The following is a 20,757-nucleotide window of genomic DNA, read 5'->3' as shown; positions in this document are numbered from 1 at the left end:
TCTGGTTTGGTCCACTTTAGCCACAGCAAGCAGTACTGTGATGTGTGATGATGGTCTCCTCCCCTCAGCTGAGGGGAGCCTCAGAGAGCTCTGCTTTTTAATAGTATCTCTGTGTTCAGCTCTCAGCACCTCTGTAGCTTCTACCTGAATGGGGATGTATGTTTGGAGCTAAGTTTCATGCCTTTCTTTCTGATTATACTTCCAGATATCAGCTTTTTTTTTTTTTTTTTTTTTTTTTAAACTGTTGACTGATCATTTGCTGTGCTGTGTTAAGTTGGTGGAACACAAGCCTCCACCCTCCCAGACAAACCACAGGAACATCAGGAGGAAGAAATCCAGCCGCAGCACAACTGACAAATTGGCAACTGGCAACGTGCTTCATTTTCATTATCTCAGATTTTACAAATCAGTGATAGAGTCCTGGGTTAACACAGCATTTTCTGCTAGTTTGAACAGGAGCTCATTGTATTGACTTGATGGGGGCGGGGCTAAGTTGGTAAAGGGTGATGCCACATATTTATGTGCAACCATCAGTGTAACCAATAAAAGTAGTTGAAGTGTAAAGGGGCCCTGTTGGATGGCCATGTAGCTTTGGAAAGCCCCTCACCGCACACCTTTCTGTTTACCTTGCGACTGTCACGGTAAAAGATAAAATATTTTCCACTGTGATAACTTTCCAGAGTTATGAAATCCTGTCTGTGATTATTACAATCCCTTGTGCAGTGTTTTTGGTGACTGATAAGCCTTGAAACGTATTCATCTGGTTCTCAGACCGGACTTCCTGGATTGTATTCAGTGTCTCACCAGTAACTTAACAACCCGCCCCCACCAAACACAGCCCCCCTGCGCTGTTCAAACGCAGGCCTAAGCACTGTAAGCAGCTGAAATGTCAGTTGAAGTATAAGAGCTGAAAGCTTTTGAAGTCTCTGTTGAGGAGTACGCAGTTCAACAGTCAGTTTTATGTGTAAGCACTGACAGCAGTTAACCTGTCAATGGAGGGAGAAGTGAGGACAGCATCTGAAATGTCAGTTAAAATGTTGGAGCTGAAAATGCTGGAAAAGCTAGTTAGTTGATGAAGTTTTTTTGGGAGTTTACCTTTGTTTACCTTTCATACTTTCATCATTCTTTTGTTCAGAGGCTAATCCTTCATTTGAACCAGTGTTTGTCTAATCCTAACCATTAATCTGAATTTAGATCATTTCACATCATGCTGAAAAGTGAAAAGAAACTGGAGCCTCAACCTTTATCCAAATGAGACAAAATTTCTCTATTCAGCTAGCGTGAAGTCCAGTATTAGACCTGGACTGTGGCACTCTGCGAGACGTCTTTCATAGTACGAGTGTCATTCTCTGTCAAAGAGTATTGACGCGGGCATGGCTGTCTCTTGTCTCACAAACATATTTCATTTCATGTCCAACCACATTCAACTAAAAGGCACTACATTACTAGTCAGCCCGGTTCCATACACACTACTGTGATAGACTTCACAGCCACCCTCCGGTCCAGCCTGTCAGCTGGTGTGGCTGTAGTTTTTGTCTTCAGGTCTGTCAGCCTGTCTCTGTCTCTGTCTCTGTGTATGTGTGGTGGTAATTTGGGCGAGAGGGCTGTTGCATGTGGCCCCTCCACCTGTCCTTACTGGGACTCTATTTCTGGGTCTCACTCTGAACCTGACTATGCCTCGCCTGGCAACAGTGCCTGTATATATATGTATGCACTGTGTGTGTGTGTGTGTGTGTGTGTGTGTGTGTGTGTGTGTGTGTGTACGTACGTACATGTGTTATTCCAGTCTTTACTACAGCTGTACCAAAGCTGTACAGGCTCATATGGACCGGTTGTAACAGCAGAACAGTGACCCAGTTGAACACTAAAACTAATGTTGGCACCAGGATTCAGCTTTAATAAAAATGACATGTTGTTGGTCCGTTGTTATTGTTTTTTTTCCATCATGTGCTGTGTGTTGAACGATTTGGTGGGTTGTTGTCAGACTCATCTGTGTTCTGTTCCTCTTTTTTAAAGCAAAACTTAGTTGGACTAAACATACTTAAAAACATACGTAAAACTCATCAGCAATCAGAGCAAGATTTAATTCTCAGAAAAGAAGTTTACCAGTGGTGGTGAGGGTCTCAGACTTTCTCATTAGATCCACTTGTTTGTGATCCCTACAGTGGCTACAGATTGTTGAGATCACATTAATTTAGGTGAACAAAACAGCAACCAACCCTTAATATTTCAAGCTGTATTAAAATTCAGGGATTTTTCTGAACAACTGTTTCTAAAATTTCATTTTGAGCATGAGATTCTTGATGAACACACAGGTTCAAGCTAGTGGACTGAAGGCTGGTGATTGTTTTTTTTTTTTTTTTTTTTTTTTTTTTTAACATTTCGGCCTTTATCTGGATTGTTCTGTTGTAATGGCAGGTAGCTGAGAGTCATCTACATGTCAATGTAGTGTAAAAAAATACATGTTTGCTTCATAACTAAGATGTCAAGCATTCATTGTATGTTTGATCCATGTATTACTGATGGTTTGGTCACATTCTGTCCAAGTGGAAACATTTTTGTACCAGTTTGAGAGTTGAGTTACCAGGGTATTAACATGGCAGCTGTCTGTTTTACATACACATCCAGTAGAGGGCCAGCCAGACCCAGTACTTTGGATGTGCAGCACTTGTCCCTCTAACACAGGTAAAGGGTCCTTAACGTTAAAAATCTCCAAGAAATGGAGGTTTGCAGAGAAACCCCAGGGGTTCATTTTTTCTTCAAATGAAAACCAGTCACTGCTGAACAGTCTGTAGTTTTTACCTCGTGTTATTACTGTTTAAAGTTAACTACTAACCAACTCTCTACAGACAAAATATGTATATCTTACATGAGTGTTTAATGGTTGTATTCAGTGGTCCCTGGTTTAGCTCATCTGTAGCCACAAGAAAGGGCCGATGGGAACTCCAGCTCTTCAGGTTCTGTCACACTAGCACCTGTCAGTCACGATATTTGCTGTCTCCCTGTCACTTCATTTGAAGCTAGTGTGACTGCTGAGTTCAAGGATTTGTTTTCTTTTTTTTAATAAGCACATTGGAACAATGAGACTGAAGCAAAACAGAAACAATGGGCTAAAAGAGCCTATAGAGCAGGGGTGCCCAAACTGTTCCACAAAGGGCCGTGTGGCTGCAGGTTTTTGTTCCAGCCAATGAAGAGCACACAGTTTGACCAATCAGCTGTCTGAAGACTGAGATCAGTTGATTAAATGAGTCAAGTCTGGTGTGCTGCTGCTTGGTTGGAACAAAAACCTGCAGCCACACGGCCCTTTGTGGAACAGTTTGGACACCCCTGCTATAGAGCAATGTAGAGCTGAGGGCAGCTGCAGTGTGGGTCCACCAACACGAGACACCTCTGTCCATTGTTCATATAAACATATTGACTACTGCAGCTCTAAATTTAAGCACAGCTGGACATAATTGGACATGAAATTAAAAAAAAAAAATGACATAGTTATTCAGCAGCCAGTTACACAAGCTGTTTCTAGGTTTATACAGGCATGGCCAGAAATATTTTAACAAAAAACATCAACTCTGAACATGGAACAGTTCATTTGCAGTCAGATACTTATTAACATCTAAAATGTCAGTCATTAGTTGTTCTGAATCATAGCTGAGATAGTGGATGGGGAAAGGGCTGCTGTTCCCTGCATTTAAGGCAGCACATGTTCGCACATTCAAACTGAGAGAAGAAACATACGAATGGTGAGGTCCCAAACATGGATCAGCCTCGTAAATGATGAAGCATAAAATTTGGACTCTTAATTGATAACTTCAGCAAAACTATTAGGAATTACATTTAGTTTGAATTATATTACGATAGATTTATAACAGCGTAATGAAGATACTCTGCTGGCAGAGGACGGCTTCAGAAGTTTACAGCAAGAACAACAATCGTGGCTGTTCATTAAACTATAAAAGAGGTTTATTATAGACTAAAAACATCAACCACCACCACCCAGCCAACACTGTTTGAGTATAACAAGCACAAGTACTGATGATAACCTCTTCCTAGGTTAGTGAGACCATATACAGGTGTGTGTGTGTGAGAGAGAGAGAGAGAGAGAGGGAATCAGCGGGCGTGTATCCACAGGGGGGAGTGACAGCGTGTGTGTGAGACGAGCAGACAAAGGCTTCTGAGAAAGAAGCAGGAGACTTAAGTTTCCAACATGGCCTCAAAGCAAATCTCTCTACACTAACTCGTTACTAAACATTAAGATTACCATGCTCAATGTGTATGTGTGAACATCAAGTTAGTACAGAGAGAGAGTGAAAGAGTATCTGTCTGAGATTAAACAAACTTCAAAGATTCAAGTCGGTCAAAGACTGGACTACAACGCCAAATAAATCTACAATAAAAACCTACTAAGCATTAATATGCAATCATTTAGCATCTAGTGACACACAGTCCTGTAACTAACGTCAACCTTACTTGTGTGTGTTCACACTTCACCAAATAGCAGCGAGCAGATGCAGCTTGTGGAGGTGTGCAGTCCTGTTTCTCCTGGCTCGTCAGATGGTCGGGGCTGGCGTCTCTAGCCGGGCCTGTGGTGTGTGAGGCGATGGAGGGATTCCATAGAGTCGTCAATGTTTGAAAATGAAACAAGTCGCTCATCTTTTATCTCCTTTGAAACTGTGTAGCTTGCCTTAAAAGTGAACTGGTGGCAATTGTCCGATGAATAGGACTCAGTTATCTTACAATAAAACTAGAAAAGAAAACATGGTCCTGTTCTGCTTTGAAGGGGGTCTCTCTCTTTTCCACCAGGGCTATGGCACAGCAGGAAGAGGAAGGCGTGTGAGCGTGGGTTTTGTTGATGAACTTAAATCATGGGTCAGTGGGTCACAGTACCAGTGACACCACTGTAAATGCTGAGTCCATGGATGATGTTGTGTGAGTTCAGGCAGGAAGCTGATAAGCAGATGATTGTGGTGACTGAAACAGGAATGTCTCACTGCTTATTTCCAAGACAGACACTAAGGTCAGCCAACAGTTTAGCCAAGCTAACTGACGTACGTTACTCTTTATGGAAAATCTCAACATTAGTTTTGATGGAAAGGTTAACAGTGCCATTGCATCTGGAACATTAGTTATGAGTTATTCTACATGCTGCCTTTGACTAGATGTTCCAGGACCCTCCATCATATGTGGATTAGGTTTCAAAGATCTTCATCCCTAGGCAAAACTGTGCCCACTTTCACAGGGTAGTAGAGAAGAACCTAAGCTCAAAGGTCCACTTACTAGCTTTTCAGAACTTTCATCCGAACGTCTCATCCTGATCAGAATAAAACCAGCCAGAGGACTGACCGGCGATCCATCCAAGGTCATCAGTGGGTGGTGGGGAAAAGATCAAGGACCATATTAACTGATATATGATGTATCATGTATAGGTAATGGAATGTGTCCAGTGTACATTTTATTAATTCATTATAAGATGTGAAGGAGATAGAGAATCTGTGAGAAACCTGGTTTGAAATGTTGATTCAAGGATGTTGGTGGACAAATAAAATGTGCTAAAAGTGGAGAAATGCATGGTAGATTAGATTATTAGTACTATAACTGTAACCTATGTGCATGTTGTTGGCTATGTGCCATACAGTACCAGCACCTCTTAATCCCTGTATGTGTTCATAACTAATACTATATTAGCCTTTCTTATTGAGGTCTTACTAATTGAGGTCTTAATAATAACATTCTCAAGTATTTGGTCATTAGTGATAAGTGATACAGTTAAAACTTTTAGGAACCGTGGGTATCATGATTTCCAAGATTTTATGGTAATCCACCCAGTAATTGTTGAGATAGCTCAGTCTTGACCAAAGTGGTGGACAGACCAGTAGTGAATGTGGGACAGACCGACACTGGAGCCTCACAGTAGCATGGCTAAAAATACTTTACTTAAAATAATTTAATAAGCACACAGTTCTATGTTATGTGTCCAAGTGGTGGATAAAGTATTGACCAAATAATTCGCTGATGTCATGATCAAATTTGTATCTTCTTAAAATGTGATTACTTTGGAATTTACTTTACTTTCCTTTGGAACTTCTGTATATGAATACTGTCTCTGACCTTTCAAGCCATGAATAACTAAAGCCTTCACAAACTGTATGCACGTTTCTCTTTATAACACAGACTGTTTTCACTCAATGATTTATGCCAGTCATATCTATTTTGTTTTTAATTTTTAATTTCATTTACTTTCATAAAAAAAAAGGAATGATACAAAAGTACAAAAATAAATGCAGGCTGTTAGAAAATAGAAATCTTATATACTGAGGTATCTGTCAGAGTATGTGTGGATGTATCCAAGCTTGTGTCTGATATTCTGCGACACCCAAAGCTAATGAGCCATAATGGCTGAACATGTAAGAGCTGGGGGCTGGTATACAAGAGTTAAGTTGAATGTAATCTTAAGGCACTCCAACACCATGATTACTTTTTATTGATGAAGCCCTTAGAGTGAGAATGTGGTTCCTCCTCAGTATTTTTGCGATTTTTATACCATAACATTATTTGGAGAGACAAATTTTTAATGTTTCTCAGACAGTAAAAAGCACTGGTATGGGCAGGAGTGAGGGATGTACTCACTGTAAAACCGTACTGAAGAAAAGAAAAAGAAAAATTTTGCATTTAGAATTGTACTAAGGTAAAAATTTGTAGGTACTACCATCAGAATGTACTAAAGTGACAACTTTTTCAGTCTTTTTTCATTGCTTTCTGTAAATTATATAAAGCTCTTTGAATGGCCTTCAATTATGTTATTGGCCTTCAATTATATTATTGGCTTATTATTGACGCATTAACATGTAAGCAGCATTTTACTGTTGTATTGGTTGAGCTGGAGCTCAAGTATAAGTATTTTATATACTCTTGTGTATTTTAATTTACTGCATAACAATGCATCACATTTTATGCTCATTACAGGTTGTCAAAGACTGTAATTAGAACTGTAACAGGGTTAGGGCCAGGTTCAGATCATCTGACCACATCAGAACCCAGACAGAGTGAAAAGCCAGCTCACAGAGAGAGGGGGGAGATGTGATATTGTTTTAATATGGGGGATAGAGGCAAAGACTTTCACGTGAAAAGTGACAGAAGAAAGAGAGCGAGCTCCTAAGAGAAGCTCAGATCTTACCTACGTTCTCACCTGCACACAGCTGGCCAATCACTGAATGAAGCAGGCACTAAAAGCCATATTTTCTATCCTGGAGAGTTTGAAGAGTGCTGGCACCTTTAGGGTTTGATTTGAAAAAGATAATATTATCCTCTGAAATGTAGAGATGTAGAAGTGTAATGTAGAGAAGGGATGCCAGGAAGATGCCACAGTCTGGACAGATCTCAGACCAAAGAACTGAGAGAGGCAGAGGTTGTCATTTTGTTGTCTCAGTGTTTTCTGAGTAGAGGGCTTGGTGATGATGAGTTTGTGGATTTCGATTAAAGTTTTAACAACACTCCCTGGATTAAAATAATAACCCTTCAGTGACTATAGTTCGTTCTGTTATGGCTGGATTTTAAAGAAAGATTTTGGCCTCTGCATTTTTTCTCTTTTCACTATCTGTAACTTGCATTCTCATTTAAAATGTGATCAAGATGTCCTGCAGCACTGTCTCAACACTGAGGTAGGTGGGACCCCATGTGAGGTGACCTGATATGCAGATACTCATTGCTAAGGTCATGAGTATTGGATTCTGAAATGAGGTCATGGGCAGTTAAGACGGAGGAACTGTAAACTACTGTTGAAACAGAATATTGAACAGTTTTTGGTCCAGATAAGAGCCTGTCTGAGATCCTGAAACATTTTCTTATCTGAACTGATTAGACACAAACAGTGGCTGAGCAGGGACTTCAAAGGAATTAACATGGCTACAGAGGAGGGTCATATGAGCCTGCACGACAGTACTGTCACCCATACAGTGTACTGTGTGTCATGGTGTCTGGCAGGCTGACTGCACAACGTCTTGTACTGATGCTACTAACTTACCGTAATGCATTACTGCAGATTATATGTCCTTTTACTTGAATTTAATGAAACTATTTTGCCCATATTTTGTTGTAGGTTATTATGGGGTTTTTTTTTGTTTGTTTGTTTTTTTGTTTTGTTTTTTTACTGTGTTCTCTCAGTTATGGTGTAGCTACAGCCTACTTCTAAACTTTTTTGTAATGGAAATTGAGTGTTTCAGTAAATCATATTAGTACGTTGTATTTGAAGAAAGTTATGGCAAATGGGTTGCTCATTTGATTCTGAAGCTAGCTTCCCCTACCGGCTAGCTTAATGTACATTAATGGCATTTGTTCGTGTAGAACATTGGCGAGAGCACTGGCAGCACCACTCCCAGAGGCTGTAACCCAGTCTTATATGTTATTCCTCTTTGCCTGTGTCATTCCTGCTTCGTTTTGTTTTCGTCTCTCTGGCACCGCCATGTGCTGAGAAAGAGAAAGGTCTCTCGGAGTGTGAAGTGCTCCTCCACTCCTTGCTGAAAGCACCCTGCAGTAGCAGCATGGTAATTCTGCTCCTCTATCTTTCCTCTGCATCATGTTTACCTAGCAACAAGCATCACCCGCGGCTGGCCATCCCATTGGTCATTTGAAAACGCACCGGGGACCAATGGCAGGGCTGTTGCCATGGTACAGTGTATAGTTGCCGGGTGGAATTTTGCTGCAAGGCACGTGAGTCTCAGAGTCTGCTTGCCTCCTCGCGCTGCCGCTGTAATCTCCGCTGTCTGGCCGTTAGTACCGCTGAACGTGACTTAGTGGAAGCCAGTCAGTAGCTCTGTGAAGGGAAATACTGACATTTGTTCACATTTTCAGTAATATAAGCACACCAGTGCGTTTCAGAACAGACGGAGAATGAACACGGGCTGAGCAGAGAACAGGAAACGGCTGCATCTAATTCCACAGCCTGTTTAAGTCCAGTGTTCAGAAGCTGGTTTCTGTCAATGCAATATGCTGTATCACTACCTAACCAGGTACTGAAGCAGGATTTCAGGGTGTAGTGAGGATTAAATGCAATCACAATCACCTTTAGTATTTTCAATCAAATATAGCCAAATTCAGTAAAATAATTATGAAGAAATAAAAAAAAACTTTGATAAAGACATTTAAACAGAGCTGCTATAGGTCAGGATGAGGTAAAAACAAAAAGCAAAATTGAAGCTCTAAAAATGTAAAGGAAAAAATACAGAGACAGATGTAGATAAAGATGATTCATGTATTGACAAATTAAAATACAGATTAGCTTTGAAAACTTAAAGTGATTGTTATTATTTTGTGTATCAATGAGCGTTTATTTATTACTGCAAATTATCAGTGTCCTGGGATTGTAAATTTATCAATGGAAATACTATCCATAATTAAACCCATGTTTAAAATGTGTCAAACATTTGTTAAACAACCTTTTTGATTCTAGTGAATGATTTGAAATCATTTCTGTTGTGCTGTGAAACTAGTCACTCTTTATGAATGCAATAAGCTTTCTATATAGGGCATTGAGTCAACATGTGTAATATCTTATTAAGACATTTGATAGGTGCCAAAACATTAGTTAGACTTTTATACTAGATGTAAAAGGTGAACGTTATTCCTTCCATTGTTATTCCTTGTTTGTCTGTTTGTTAATGACATGTCTCAGAAATTACATTAAAAGAAAAATAGTGCAGAATGGGCCTGTATGGTGGGCAACAGTTAAAATAATCATTTTGGTGAACGAGCCTCCTTGTAACTCAAAGAGGAACTACAGAACAGTTGTGTAGGTCAGCCATTGTATGTTTGTACTATATGAATGTCCTGTCATCCCCAGTGCGCGCACACACACACGCACATTCTTCTTCGCCTGTTGCTCGTCTGTTTGTAATTGTGGAGGTGAGATAACTGTGGGATTTGCGTTCCATGATGATGAGAAGAAATGCAGTACAATCCGTGTTTCTCCTCAGTGCAAACAGATGTATGCACACAGTAGGCACTGTGTCTCTGTGTATTTCTGCCCAGCTACCTTCTTGCATCCTGTTGGTTGTGTATCTGATGGCATGCCTTCCCATACAGAAATATACTTGACATCAAATCAAAATTAATGTTCATGCATTGGTGAAATGACCTGTTTTTGGCCTAAACAGTGTGCCGGATAGTCTTCAGACACTGTAAAGTCTGTACACATGCAGTCCAGGATCAGTTTGCACAGTTTTTTTTTTTTGTCACACCTCAAAACACATTTTCCTGCCATTGGTCAGGAGTGCTGCTTTATGGGTTTTCTGTGTCCTCTTAACCACATATTTCGAGCTTACTTCCTTTGTTTACATTGTATTCACTGTGTACATTTCCTGTGATATGCTGATGAAAAACAATAGTACTAGCTTTGTCTTTTTTATTGTCTAATTTGCATATTTTAGTCATGAAACCAACAGCTTTAACTAAACTCAAAATAGGTTAAACATGATGTAGGCTCTGCCAAATGGACATTAAGTCTATGATGTTAAAATACTACTTACAAGATGATTCCTGTTGTGCTACTTCATGTATAGTAAAGATGACCATTGCCTGTGGTGCTACAGTTTTCTACACATGCTAAACTTAACTCCATCTCTTCTCTCCGACCTTTTGAATTAAATAGGAATATTTGCTTATTTTATTATGGGGAAAAAGAATTAGTAACAAAGTTTAGCAGTGATAGAAAGAGACTATGTCACACTATTTTGGGCCTGAATCAACAAATCAGTCACAGAACTTTCCAAAAAAGAATTGTACAATGGCAACATACAGAAAACACCCAAATACAGCATTTGAAATCATCATTTAAGAAAAGTAATGACAACAAGTTCATTATTTTTTGATTGTTTAATGTGATGCAAATGGAGATATGATGAATTACTTTTCAAATACATTCAAAATGGGAGGTGATTTTTATTTAATTAAAGATGTCACATGTCACCTCCTCATTAATGCTTCTTGTGTGTCTTTGAGAAAACTCTCCATCTTGTTTGGCTCATTGTATAAGCCATTGTTTTCTCTGGAAAAAATAAAGGTATCCAATTCATTCTGAATCATTATGTGGCTCCTGTGTTGTTGAACACACAACAAGTTCAGTTTTGTTTGGATCATAGTGGAGCCCCCAGAGTGGCAGTCACACAGAAAAAGTCACTAAGACCGTGACGCCCGACAAACTGTTGTCCTCCTATGGAAAGGTGTGTGGCACGCACTTCTCCTCTGTGACAGACGTGCTTTACATCGTCCTGGCTCCCACTCAGACCAGACAGACCCAGTCACCCTCAGCTGGGCATCAGGCATTTTTGAAGCAGACCACCTGTAGTGATACATCTGGATGTGATTACCACATTAGGTTGCATTGCTCCTGTGCTGTGTTGCTCTCTATAATGTTACTTCCTGCTTGTTTATGACTTATCTCTGAGACAGATCATTTTAATTCAAGCTTTATAATTATAGCGCGTTATTAGGCCATGCCATCCTATTTTAGCTGTGACTGGTCAGCAGTTTTTCAGTGTGTGGGAGTGCACTGATTTGGACCATGGGTTCTGGAGCCTGGAGTTTGAGTAGATCACCAAGGAAAGCTGCAGGACTTGGAGTGAAAAGGATGTTACAAAGCCAGAATGCAGTAATTACCAGCTGCAACAGTGTGGCTGGTATTGGTTTCACCTGTGTGTGTGTGTCATCATGGCAAAATGTGGTCCTGGAGACACCTACTGTACCGGGAACCACCAAAGAGGGGGTTTTCAGTACTTTGCCAGGTGTTTGTATGACTGTTTGTGGACAGATATCTGCCGCCACAATAACATCCCAACTGTACAAGAAGCAGACTCAAACCTTTACAGGTGTGTAACTGAATTCAATGTGAAGGCCAATTTCACAGATAGGTGTGGTCCGAGCAAGGGCTCTGAAAGTAGGGGGACCATTGGTCCCTCCACTTTACGCCACTGGTCCACATTCATTTTAAGTCACGGATCACTGTATTCCAGTTTTAATCATTCCCCTCCACTCTAAGACATTAGGAGAAGTGGTTAGGCATATTGAATAACTCTGGCACACTTCAGCTGTTTCACCAAACTCGCCTCTCTTATGTTGCATACGATTTGGTGTCATGACTGGTCTGATCCCATTGCACGATGGTCTGTTGTTACACTTGCTGAGGTTTTCCTTGAAATTCAGCTGTTTTCTTTTACAAATGAAATAAACATAATGATTAAAACGAAGATTTCTAAATGACACTGAGCAAATTTGTTGTTACTTCATCCTATAGTGTTCTACGGCGTAAATACTGTATCACCTCAAAACAAAAACATTATGGACTGCTTTAAACATAGTTCAAATCAATAAAACAATACATCAGTTCTGTTGTAAATTGCAGCAATAAGCAAGGGAAGAACCTGTCATGTTCAAGGTGTACCATACTGTACTGTACTGGTGTACCATGCTGTTTTCAGTCCTGTTCCCAAACTTCCTCTGATGTGCATAGCTACAGGATTATCATGGGAGTACTTACCTTTGTATGGTAGGTAATTACAGTGAGCAGATTGCAATGGGCCATTACTTTTTTTTGTGTGTGTGTGTGTATTACTGACTGATTAGTCCACACAGGTTGGAGATTAAAATCCCAGAAAGAAAGAGAAAGAAAGAAAGAGAGGAGAAGTGACACGTTTGTGAGTGCAGTGTGAGTTGTGTTTGAGAGTGAGTTTTCCTTTAAGGGGGTGTCAGCTGGTGTATGACAGTGTTTGTGTGCTGAGCTGTTCCCAGGCAGCATTGTGCCTGATTTAGCCGGAATGCTCGGATAGCAACAGTAACAACTTTTAGCTTTGGCTGCTTTGTGAGGAGAAGTCACACATCTCAGCTGTAGAGAGTCACTCAGTGACCATGTGCTTATGGGAGTCTTTGGCCCCGTCCCCCCACCCCCGCTCCCCGGCTGTACCTCCACCCCCCACCCTCTCTCTTTCCATTTCTACCTGACATCTTCAAACTATTTCCGCGTCATTCCTGCCTCGCGCCGTTTGAAGAGACAGTGGGAAACTAAGCCGACCGCCCCTCCCACAGATCCAGCCGCCAGCCAATTACAGCCGGGGACGGGACTTTATGTAGCCAATTGCTCTGCAGCTGCCATGGCGTCGGGTAGCAACAGAGGCTGGAGAGGGTGCGTGTACCCGAGCACAGAGAAGTTGAAATATTTTCAAAGACTGGAGGAACAAAATGAGCTTGTGTGTGCGCTACATGGTAGCAGTGAGAAAGCCCAGCTGTCGCTCGTTTAGTGCAGGTCTATCACACAACCGCTTATTTAAAAAAAAACAAAAAAAACAACTGCCATTATCCACGTTCATGTCTGCTGTGTGAAACTTTGTCCACCTTAAACTAGTTCTTTCTTAAAATAAGGGGTTTGTAGTTATGGGGTTAGCCTCTATTACTGTATTAAAACACGAATCTATTGTGTGAGGGGGGATCACGCACGTTTTAATAGCGTTTATCAGCATAGGCCTCTGTCTTTATTGCCCTCCCTCCAGCCCGGGTCTCCATAAACATTGCACAATGAGCTTCTTGTGAGCAGAACACAACATATGTTTACAAGATCCTAACCTTTACTTTTGTGAACCTTTAGAAAACACTTGTATTTTAGAATTCTTTACTTTCTTTCAAGGTTCAGACTAATAAGTTTTGAAATGTACTTCCTATTATTGACCTCTTAGTAAGTGGTTATTATTAATATCACACCGTCGTTTGTCAGAGCTTTACCCATGAAACTGCAGAAAAGGGGTTTCAAAAAATTAAGGTTGTGTATGTATGCGTGTATATAAAGTCCCAGTATATATATCCCGCTGTTACTATAAATGGACAGGACAGGAGAGGTCTGCTTGGAACAGACTACTGCGGTCAGAGGGAAGGTTACTGTCCCGCTAACTCACTCGAGTTGTTGATAAAGCTCCATAAAAGCACTCGGCCTCAGAGTGCTGCTTGGTGTGAAATTACAGGTGAAATCTCGCTCATGTCATTTTTCGTCCTGTGTGTGTATCCGTCCTGGTTTTACCGGGACTGCGTGAGGCTGCGCCAGACAGACTAGCTCCGACCCCTGCCACGGGCATATGGTATAGTCCCTATCGCAGGGTGGGGGAGCCGTGTGGGAGAGTAGCACAGATTCCGTCTAACGGAGAAGCACGGACAGGGAAACGGGCGAGAAACATGAGTCGAAATCGCCCTAGTGAAGGTTTCCACCTTGAGGGAATAAATAATCTCCCCCAGATATGAGAAGGACAAACAAAGGAGGACATTAGGTGTGAGAAAAGAGAGCGGAAGCAGACGGAAGAAGAGGCGCGTCAAGAAGCGATCAGAGGCGTATGACAGCAAGCTCAGGAACTCCGCTGGATTTGGTTTCTATAGCTCACTTTGAGACGAGTTTCAAGTTTTGGTTCTCTGCGGTTCAGACGTTGTTTGTGATTTTACTTTGGTGTGATTACCTCGGAGGCGGACTCCTTCCTGGATCGAGTTGCTGTGGTAAACAGAGGACAGTGTCGGAGTGTGGAAGTATTATGCAGGCCGTCAGCGACTTTGCCCGTCTGTCTCCTCAGGCGCGGAAAGATTTGGCTTCTGACCCCAGATCCTGGATCTAAACTTTCTGATCCCACTTTCTTCCCCCAGTTGTACCCCCAGGGGCCAGAGGCGTGTAACTGAGGTGCAGTGTCCCTGTTTGTAGTGGTACGTCACGTTGTCCCTGCAGACAGTGCTGTTGGCCCCTGAGTGTGGATACCCCCTTAGAGGAACTTTGTCTGGAACTACATGTCTCTGTGAAATCAACACGTTGCAGTGGACGAGTTTGCTTACACGTGTTTGTACAACTGCTTGCTGTCCCAGAGACATCTTATATAGTGTGTGTGGATTACATCGTTGCCTGACTTTTCAAAAGGGCCCGTTTTCACCCCGGCGGAGGCCAGCCACCTTTGTGGGCGGGTAGGCGGGTGACGGGGAGCTGAGTGACCGCAGCGCACACAGGCTCAGCGGAGCGTCGGCTGTACAGGCTCTGTGACATTACCAGTGCAGGGCTGTGTGTGTCACTGGATTAATCTGAGTGATAACATCACTCTGCACTGCCCTACTCTGTCCGGTGACTAGTCCCCCCAGAAAGCGCCAGTAATTGGAGCTATTTTTAGTGTAAGGGATGGGGTAAAAGCAGGCAGCTGGAAACCCAACTCCCCTCCACCTCCTTCTCTTCCACCCCTGCTGTCACACTACCTCGCTCAGCCCTCCTGGCAGTATGCTGGGCGAGCCTGGTTAGCACAGACTTGACTTACAGCTAGTTAGTGTGCTTTACAAGTAGTTTGGAAGAGTAACAAAAATTGGATGAACTTATTTTGTGGAATAATATGAGATCTGTTGGAACCATACCGACCAGGGAGTCTTGGTAAACTGGAAATACTAGCTGTACTGTGTTCTGCTGGTTAAGACTGCAATGGACATGTAAACCCTGATCTGGATTACTACTTACAAGATGTCTGAAGGACTGCTAGCTGTGTACTTTTGGTTAAACCTTCCCTGGACTAAGTGAACCTGTCATAAGTAGAGTCTATGCCTTTACCCCTTGGACTTTTTGCTCAAACTCTTAAATCAGAGTAGCCACTTGTTAACATACAGGAATATTAGAAAGGCCTAACTTTGACTACTTAAAATATCGGTCACCAGCTATCTGGAGCGGTACAAACCTCCAACCCACAGAAAGAATGCATGAAACTGCCAAAACCAACGTAACTAAAAGCTAACCTGACTAACCAAATATTCTATTTCCCCCCATTCCCCATACCCACAGAGAAACAGAATATATATGTAGAATGAGAGATCTATATCTTTAGTGTAACTCCACAGAAGACAGAGATTGCATCCTTTATATTTTTACTTCAGAGAGACAAGCTGCCTGTACACCAGTTGGTTGCCTTAGAAACCACAGTCACAAAAAAAAAAATTTTACAAAAGAAATAAGCCAGAGAAGACGGTGCCTTTTGATTGGTTGGTCGGTTTCCCACCATTTCAAGATTCATTGATTTAGTTGGATGTAAACTGTTGAAGCGAACTCTGGGATTGAAAACACGCCTGATGACAGTTACCTGAGCCCTCACAAGCCCCGCCCACCTGTCAGAGTGTTTTGATTGACAGTATTTCCTTGCTGGATTGAACAATTGCCAAGCATTTCCATGGTGATCACGTCATCATCCGTGGAGGACAAGACTGTGCCCTCTTGCAGGATGGTCCAGTCGGAACCCTGGATCACCTCTGCCCTGCTTCGCAAGAACAAGAGTCAGTACACGCACGCACACACACACACACACACCTACGCACATTAACACTCAGTCCCACTGGTGAAAAACAGTAAACTTGTTTCCACAACTGCGTGTAATTTTACTGTCGTGGTAATCTGTGTTGATAACTCTTGGTCATTCATGTGTGTGTTATTGTAGCTGTGTATAGTTTGTCAGTATAGAATGATGATTGTTTTTGTTTGTGTGTGACAGAAGTTGTATGTGTTTGAGTTAATATGTCATCATGGTGGTGTGTGTGTGTATATATCAGTGTGGTAACATGTTGCCGTGTGTGTCAGCATGTGTTGGAGCTGAATCCTGGTTGCTCCGTCCATGTCACCTGAAGCATTCAGGGTTTTTTTTGTTTTCTTTTCTTTTTGTGAAGGGGGGGGGGGGGGGGGGGGGTGGGGGGTGGAGACTGAGGAACGGGGTATGAGGATGATCAGTTTGTGCTGAATAATCAATGTTAAACCATGATTAGATGCAGGTTTACCTCTACATACACACTGGACATCAGATTTTTCACCTACACCTCTTTTAATTCTCAGAATAAATCAATTAATATCAGTGCCACCCGCTCAGCCAGCTCTGAGTGGGCGGCTAGGATGTAGGTCAACTTCGTCCAAAAAAAAAAACTTTACTTTGAAGTGTCGGGAATTTCCAGACCAACTTTTATTAGTGGAACTACAAAGTACAGCAAGTAAGTCTGGTAGTCCTGGTTCTGACGGTCACGTGATCATTGTCTGTTGCGTGCTGAGGTCCTTTCGTAGTCTACTGGCCTGACTTAAAACACAGTTTGGACACAGCTTTTCTTGATCATTTTCAGCTACACGTTTAACTGTTTACATGGTAGTATTAAAAAGTGTTCTTGTAGCCTGAGTAAGCCTGAATTAGTTCTAACTGCTGAGGTAAAGCTTGTGATGTTGTTTTAAAGCCCCTTTGCACTGTCCCGCTGCAGTGGTTTGTCTTTTGCTGAGTTACAAGCTTCGGTTGCACTTGGATGCGACCAATACTGAATAGTAGACTTAGCAGCGTGTGGACTGCAGCCTGTTCAAGGAAAAAACTGGAGCCCTGAGACCAGGACCTGGACCAGTGGCACAGCTGGGTGATGTAGTGAAGATTCACTAGTTGGGCTGAAGTGGTTGCAGCATTTTAATGCATTTCATGCACATTTCTTTGGTTATTTATTTGCATGTGCACACACCTGGCAGTTTATTAGGAACACCCAGCTCAGACTAATGCGGTTCAATCCAACAGCCCTGCGATAAATTGTTATGGTGACAGGTGTTCCTGTTATTTTGTTCACCCCATTCAAATAAATGAGGGTAGGCTAAACAACAAGACACCTCTCTGTATAATGCAATGCAGACTGCATCCACCACAGTGATGACACAGTTGAATCAACACCTCTTTAACACAGTTTGAACATCAGAGCCTTCATGAAGGAGGATTTACTGCAGGACTGTTGTATTGAAATACATTACCTTTGGATGGGTGTTCCTAATAAACTGACAAGTGAGTGTACATTAAGTGAGAGGAATCCAGTTGGTGACACCAGGGTTTGCTGTTTTACATGTTCACGTTTCTCTCTTCTGATAAAATAGATATATATTGTCTATAACAATGTAATGGCAGATATTTATGTGACTGTGTGTGTGTTGTTGTGTGTGTTTGTGAGACATGGAATGCTTTATGTATTCTTACCCTCTTGGCTGAACATCACTGTGATGTAAAGACCTATCAGTGATGGTTTATGTCGGTGTGTTTTGGGAATGAAAGACCGTGTAAAGACCAACACCTGTGAAATGAAGTTTCCAGATGTGCTCAGTGGTCACCTGTAGATGGATTTTGTGGTGGCATGCAGATTCTGGGTTCAGGTTGAGCCATGTCCTCATTTACCTCATTGGAAAACAGGGCTGTGCTATTCTGACTATTGTTAAAATTCGTATTAATATGTCTAATGACAGAATGTTTACAGTGGCTTGGGTATGCGATCCTTAACATCTGGCTACTGCTACAACCAAGCAGCTCCAGTTCTGGGCTGCAAAGCTGTTCTGTGACAAAATGTGACATCTCTGACAGGTCGCGTCCTCATTGGTGGCACTGCATGTATATATGCACAGTTCTTCACATAAGTAAGTGACAGCAGTTGGAGGTTAAGAAGTCCACCATGATCTGCTATGTCTCAGGTTCAGATCCATCCAGGAACCTTTGTTATATATGCCTCCCTCTGTTCCTGGCATCTTTCTACAATCTCTATCTAATAACGACCTCAAAAGATTTAAAAAAAAAAAAAAGAAAACTAACATTAATTATTAATTGCAGCATGTGTTGCATCACTGTGTGTGAGATTGGGTTCATTTAGAGACTTGATTAGCTCTGTCTTTTTTGCACTATGTTTTCTACTGCTGCACCTTTGTATTCTATTCTATTCTATTTTTAAAAATATTATTCTATTTCTACTTTTATTTAGACTATTTGTACATACTTTTTATTTATTTAGATTTGAAATAACACCACTTCTAGGCTGCTATAATTTCGTGGTATTCTTGTTCAATGACAATAAAGGCTTCTGATTCTGATTCTGATTGAGATCACACATGATGTGTATCTGCAGGGTGTGTGAAACTGGTGGTTAAGGCACAGGCCGAGAGTAACTCATCAAATTCAGACTTTTTAAATTCTCATACATGATGTGTGGACGTACATGTTGGAACCCAGGACTCCACCGAGCCATATATATCAGGCCTTAGAGGGATTACTTGTTGCAGCCTTGTCTACCTGACTCTGTGGATCCCCTGTAGTCCCAGTGTAGGATCCATCATGTCCAGGCTCTGCTTTAACATCCAGCTGGGAATTAACAGTTTGAGCCCTGACATTTGGCTTGCTTGCACAACTTTCCCTGCCTGCACAAATCCCTTTAACAGGAAAATCAACAATTACATGAAAATTATAACAACAATAATAATAATAATTATTATTATAACAACATGAAGCTACAGACTCGTATAGAAAATATGACTTGGCACACCCTGGTTGAATGTATTTTATTACTGTCCCTGGCCCAGTTCCTGTTTGCCCTGCTAAGCCCTCACCACTGAACCCTCACAGACTTTAAACTCACGTCACCTGTGACATCAGAGTGAGAGTGTGAGCGCAGGAGGGTGTGAGGCCTCCGAACACTGTCTGATGAATGGACCAGCGCTTGGTGACAGCACGTTGTCTGGACACAGTGCAATGTGCGGCTGATATGTCAGACTGTGTGTGTGGTTCAGTGAAGCGGAGTAGTTGTTGTTCTGCTGATATGTAAAACTGATGCCGTTCAGTTTTGGTTGGTGAGCTTTTTTTCAGTTTAGGAAACCTTGAAAGTTCAAATGTGTAATGAAGATTAACGAGATGCACGAGGTGACTGTATGTTATCTGCGGTACTTGGAGCTGGATTCACTTCATTGTATGACTTCACTGTTGTGTTCTCTTAGATCTGTTGTCCTTCTCACCTTCAGGTTGGTTTGGTTGTGTGTCAGAACTTTTCCACTGTAGCTGCAGTGTGTGGCAGAGAAGTGTCAGATGAAAGGAAGGTGGATGTATTTCAGTGTTTGTTTTCTTTCCGTGCTGTTGTTCACCATTTGAAGGGAGGGTTTGAAGGGACAGAGATGATTTGACCTGTGATATTTCACACCAGTCTGCATCACTGAACAGCCACTGTTCAGCACTGATCTTTACACATGCACGACATCTACAAGAAAGCAGATATCAATAGTGTCAAAGCATTGCCTACACTGACAGAACAATATGACCTCAGGTTCCATTTAGTAGCAGTTCCCAGGCTTTCAGTCATGCCACATGGCCTTTATCAGCAGACATTTTAGCAGTTGTCATGGATCTGTAGATGGATAAAGTCTCAGTTTCTCTGATGTGTTTTCATAGATGTTGTTTTAAAAGCTGAGCCCGGATCATTCAGCCAAGGCATATTCACGTTTATTCAGATCTTTTTCAGTCAATGAAAAACAAGGCCACTTTAATAAACATGGAAAAATGCAGCACTAGATTGAAATCAGCTTCAGTAAGCCAGTTAAGATCTGATGTAAACACTGTCCCTTTTATCAGTTTAATGAACTCTTTTTTGTTTCTACCTGTGTGTATAACTAGCTGTGACTGTGTGTTCTAACCTTTAGTTGTTCTATCATCAGGTAATCAAGTTGTCTGTTGAATGTGCTGATCAGAATCACTGAGCACAACTATGAGACATCTGTACAAACAACACTCATGTCCTCCTCTGAGGTTGGATTATTTCAGCTCCTAATTGAACTCTTCCTGCTAGTTCCTCTAGATCTATAACTTGTGAGCCTGTGAAAACAGCAGCGTTTTTAAAATTTGTCTTTATGACGCCTTTAGCCATTCATTGGATGGCTGTATGCAGCTTCCAGGTCTGTAACCAGAGAGCTCAGAG

General features: G+C 41.7%; 1 protein-coding gene across 2 annotated transcripts in view; it reads left to right on the top strand.

Annotated features, from left to right (window-relative positions):
• Positions 1-20,757, top strand: part of dyrk1b (dual-specificity tyrosine-(Y)-phosphorylation regulated kinase 1B) — a 51,239-nt gene that overhangs the window by 13,367 nt on the left and 17,115 nt on the right. Inside the window, exon 1 of one of the 2 annotated variants that reach the window (XM_041044029.1) lies at positions 14,138-16,305. The exons of the other annotated variant lie outside the window; for it this stretch is intronic. Coding sequence (XP_040899963.1) covers positions 16,203-16,305 — 103 coding nt within the window. The 5' untranslated portion in view covers positions 14,138-16,202. Of the gene's footprint in view, positions 1-14,137; positions 16,306-20,757 lie in introns of those variants that run through there. 2 annotated transcript variants of the gene reach the window in all.

The sequence above is a fragment of the Toxotes jaculatrix genome, chromosome 8 (assembly GCF_017976425.1).
Source record: "Toxotes jaculatrix isolate fToxJac2 chromosome 8, fToxJac2.pri, whole genome shotgun sequence".
NCBI lineage: Eukaryota > Metazoa > Chordata > Actinopteri > Toxotidae > Toxotes > Toxotes jaculatrix.
Note: the sequence above shows the minus strand (reverse complement) of the source record. Positions and strands in the feature narration are given on the sequence as shown.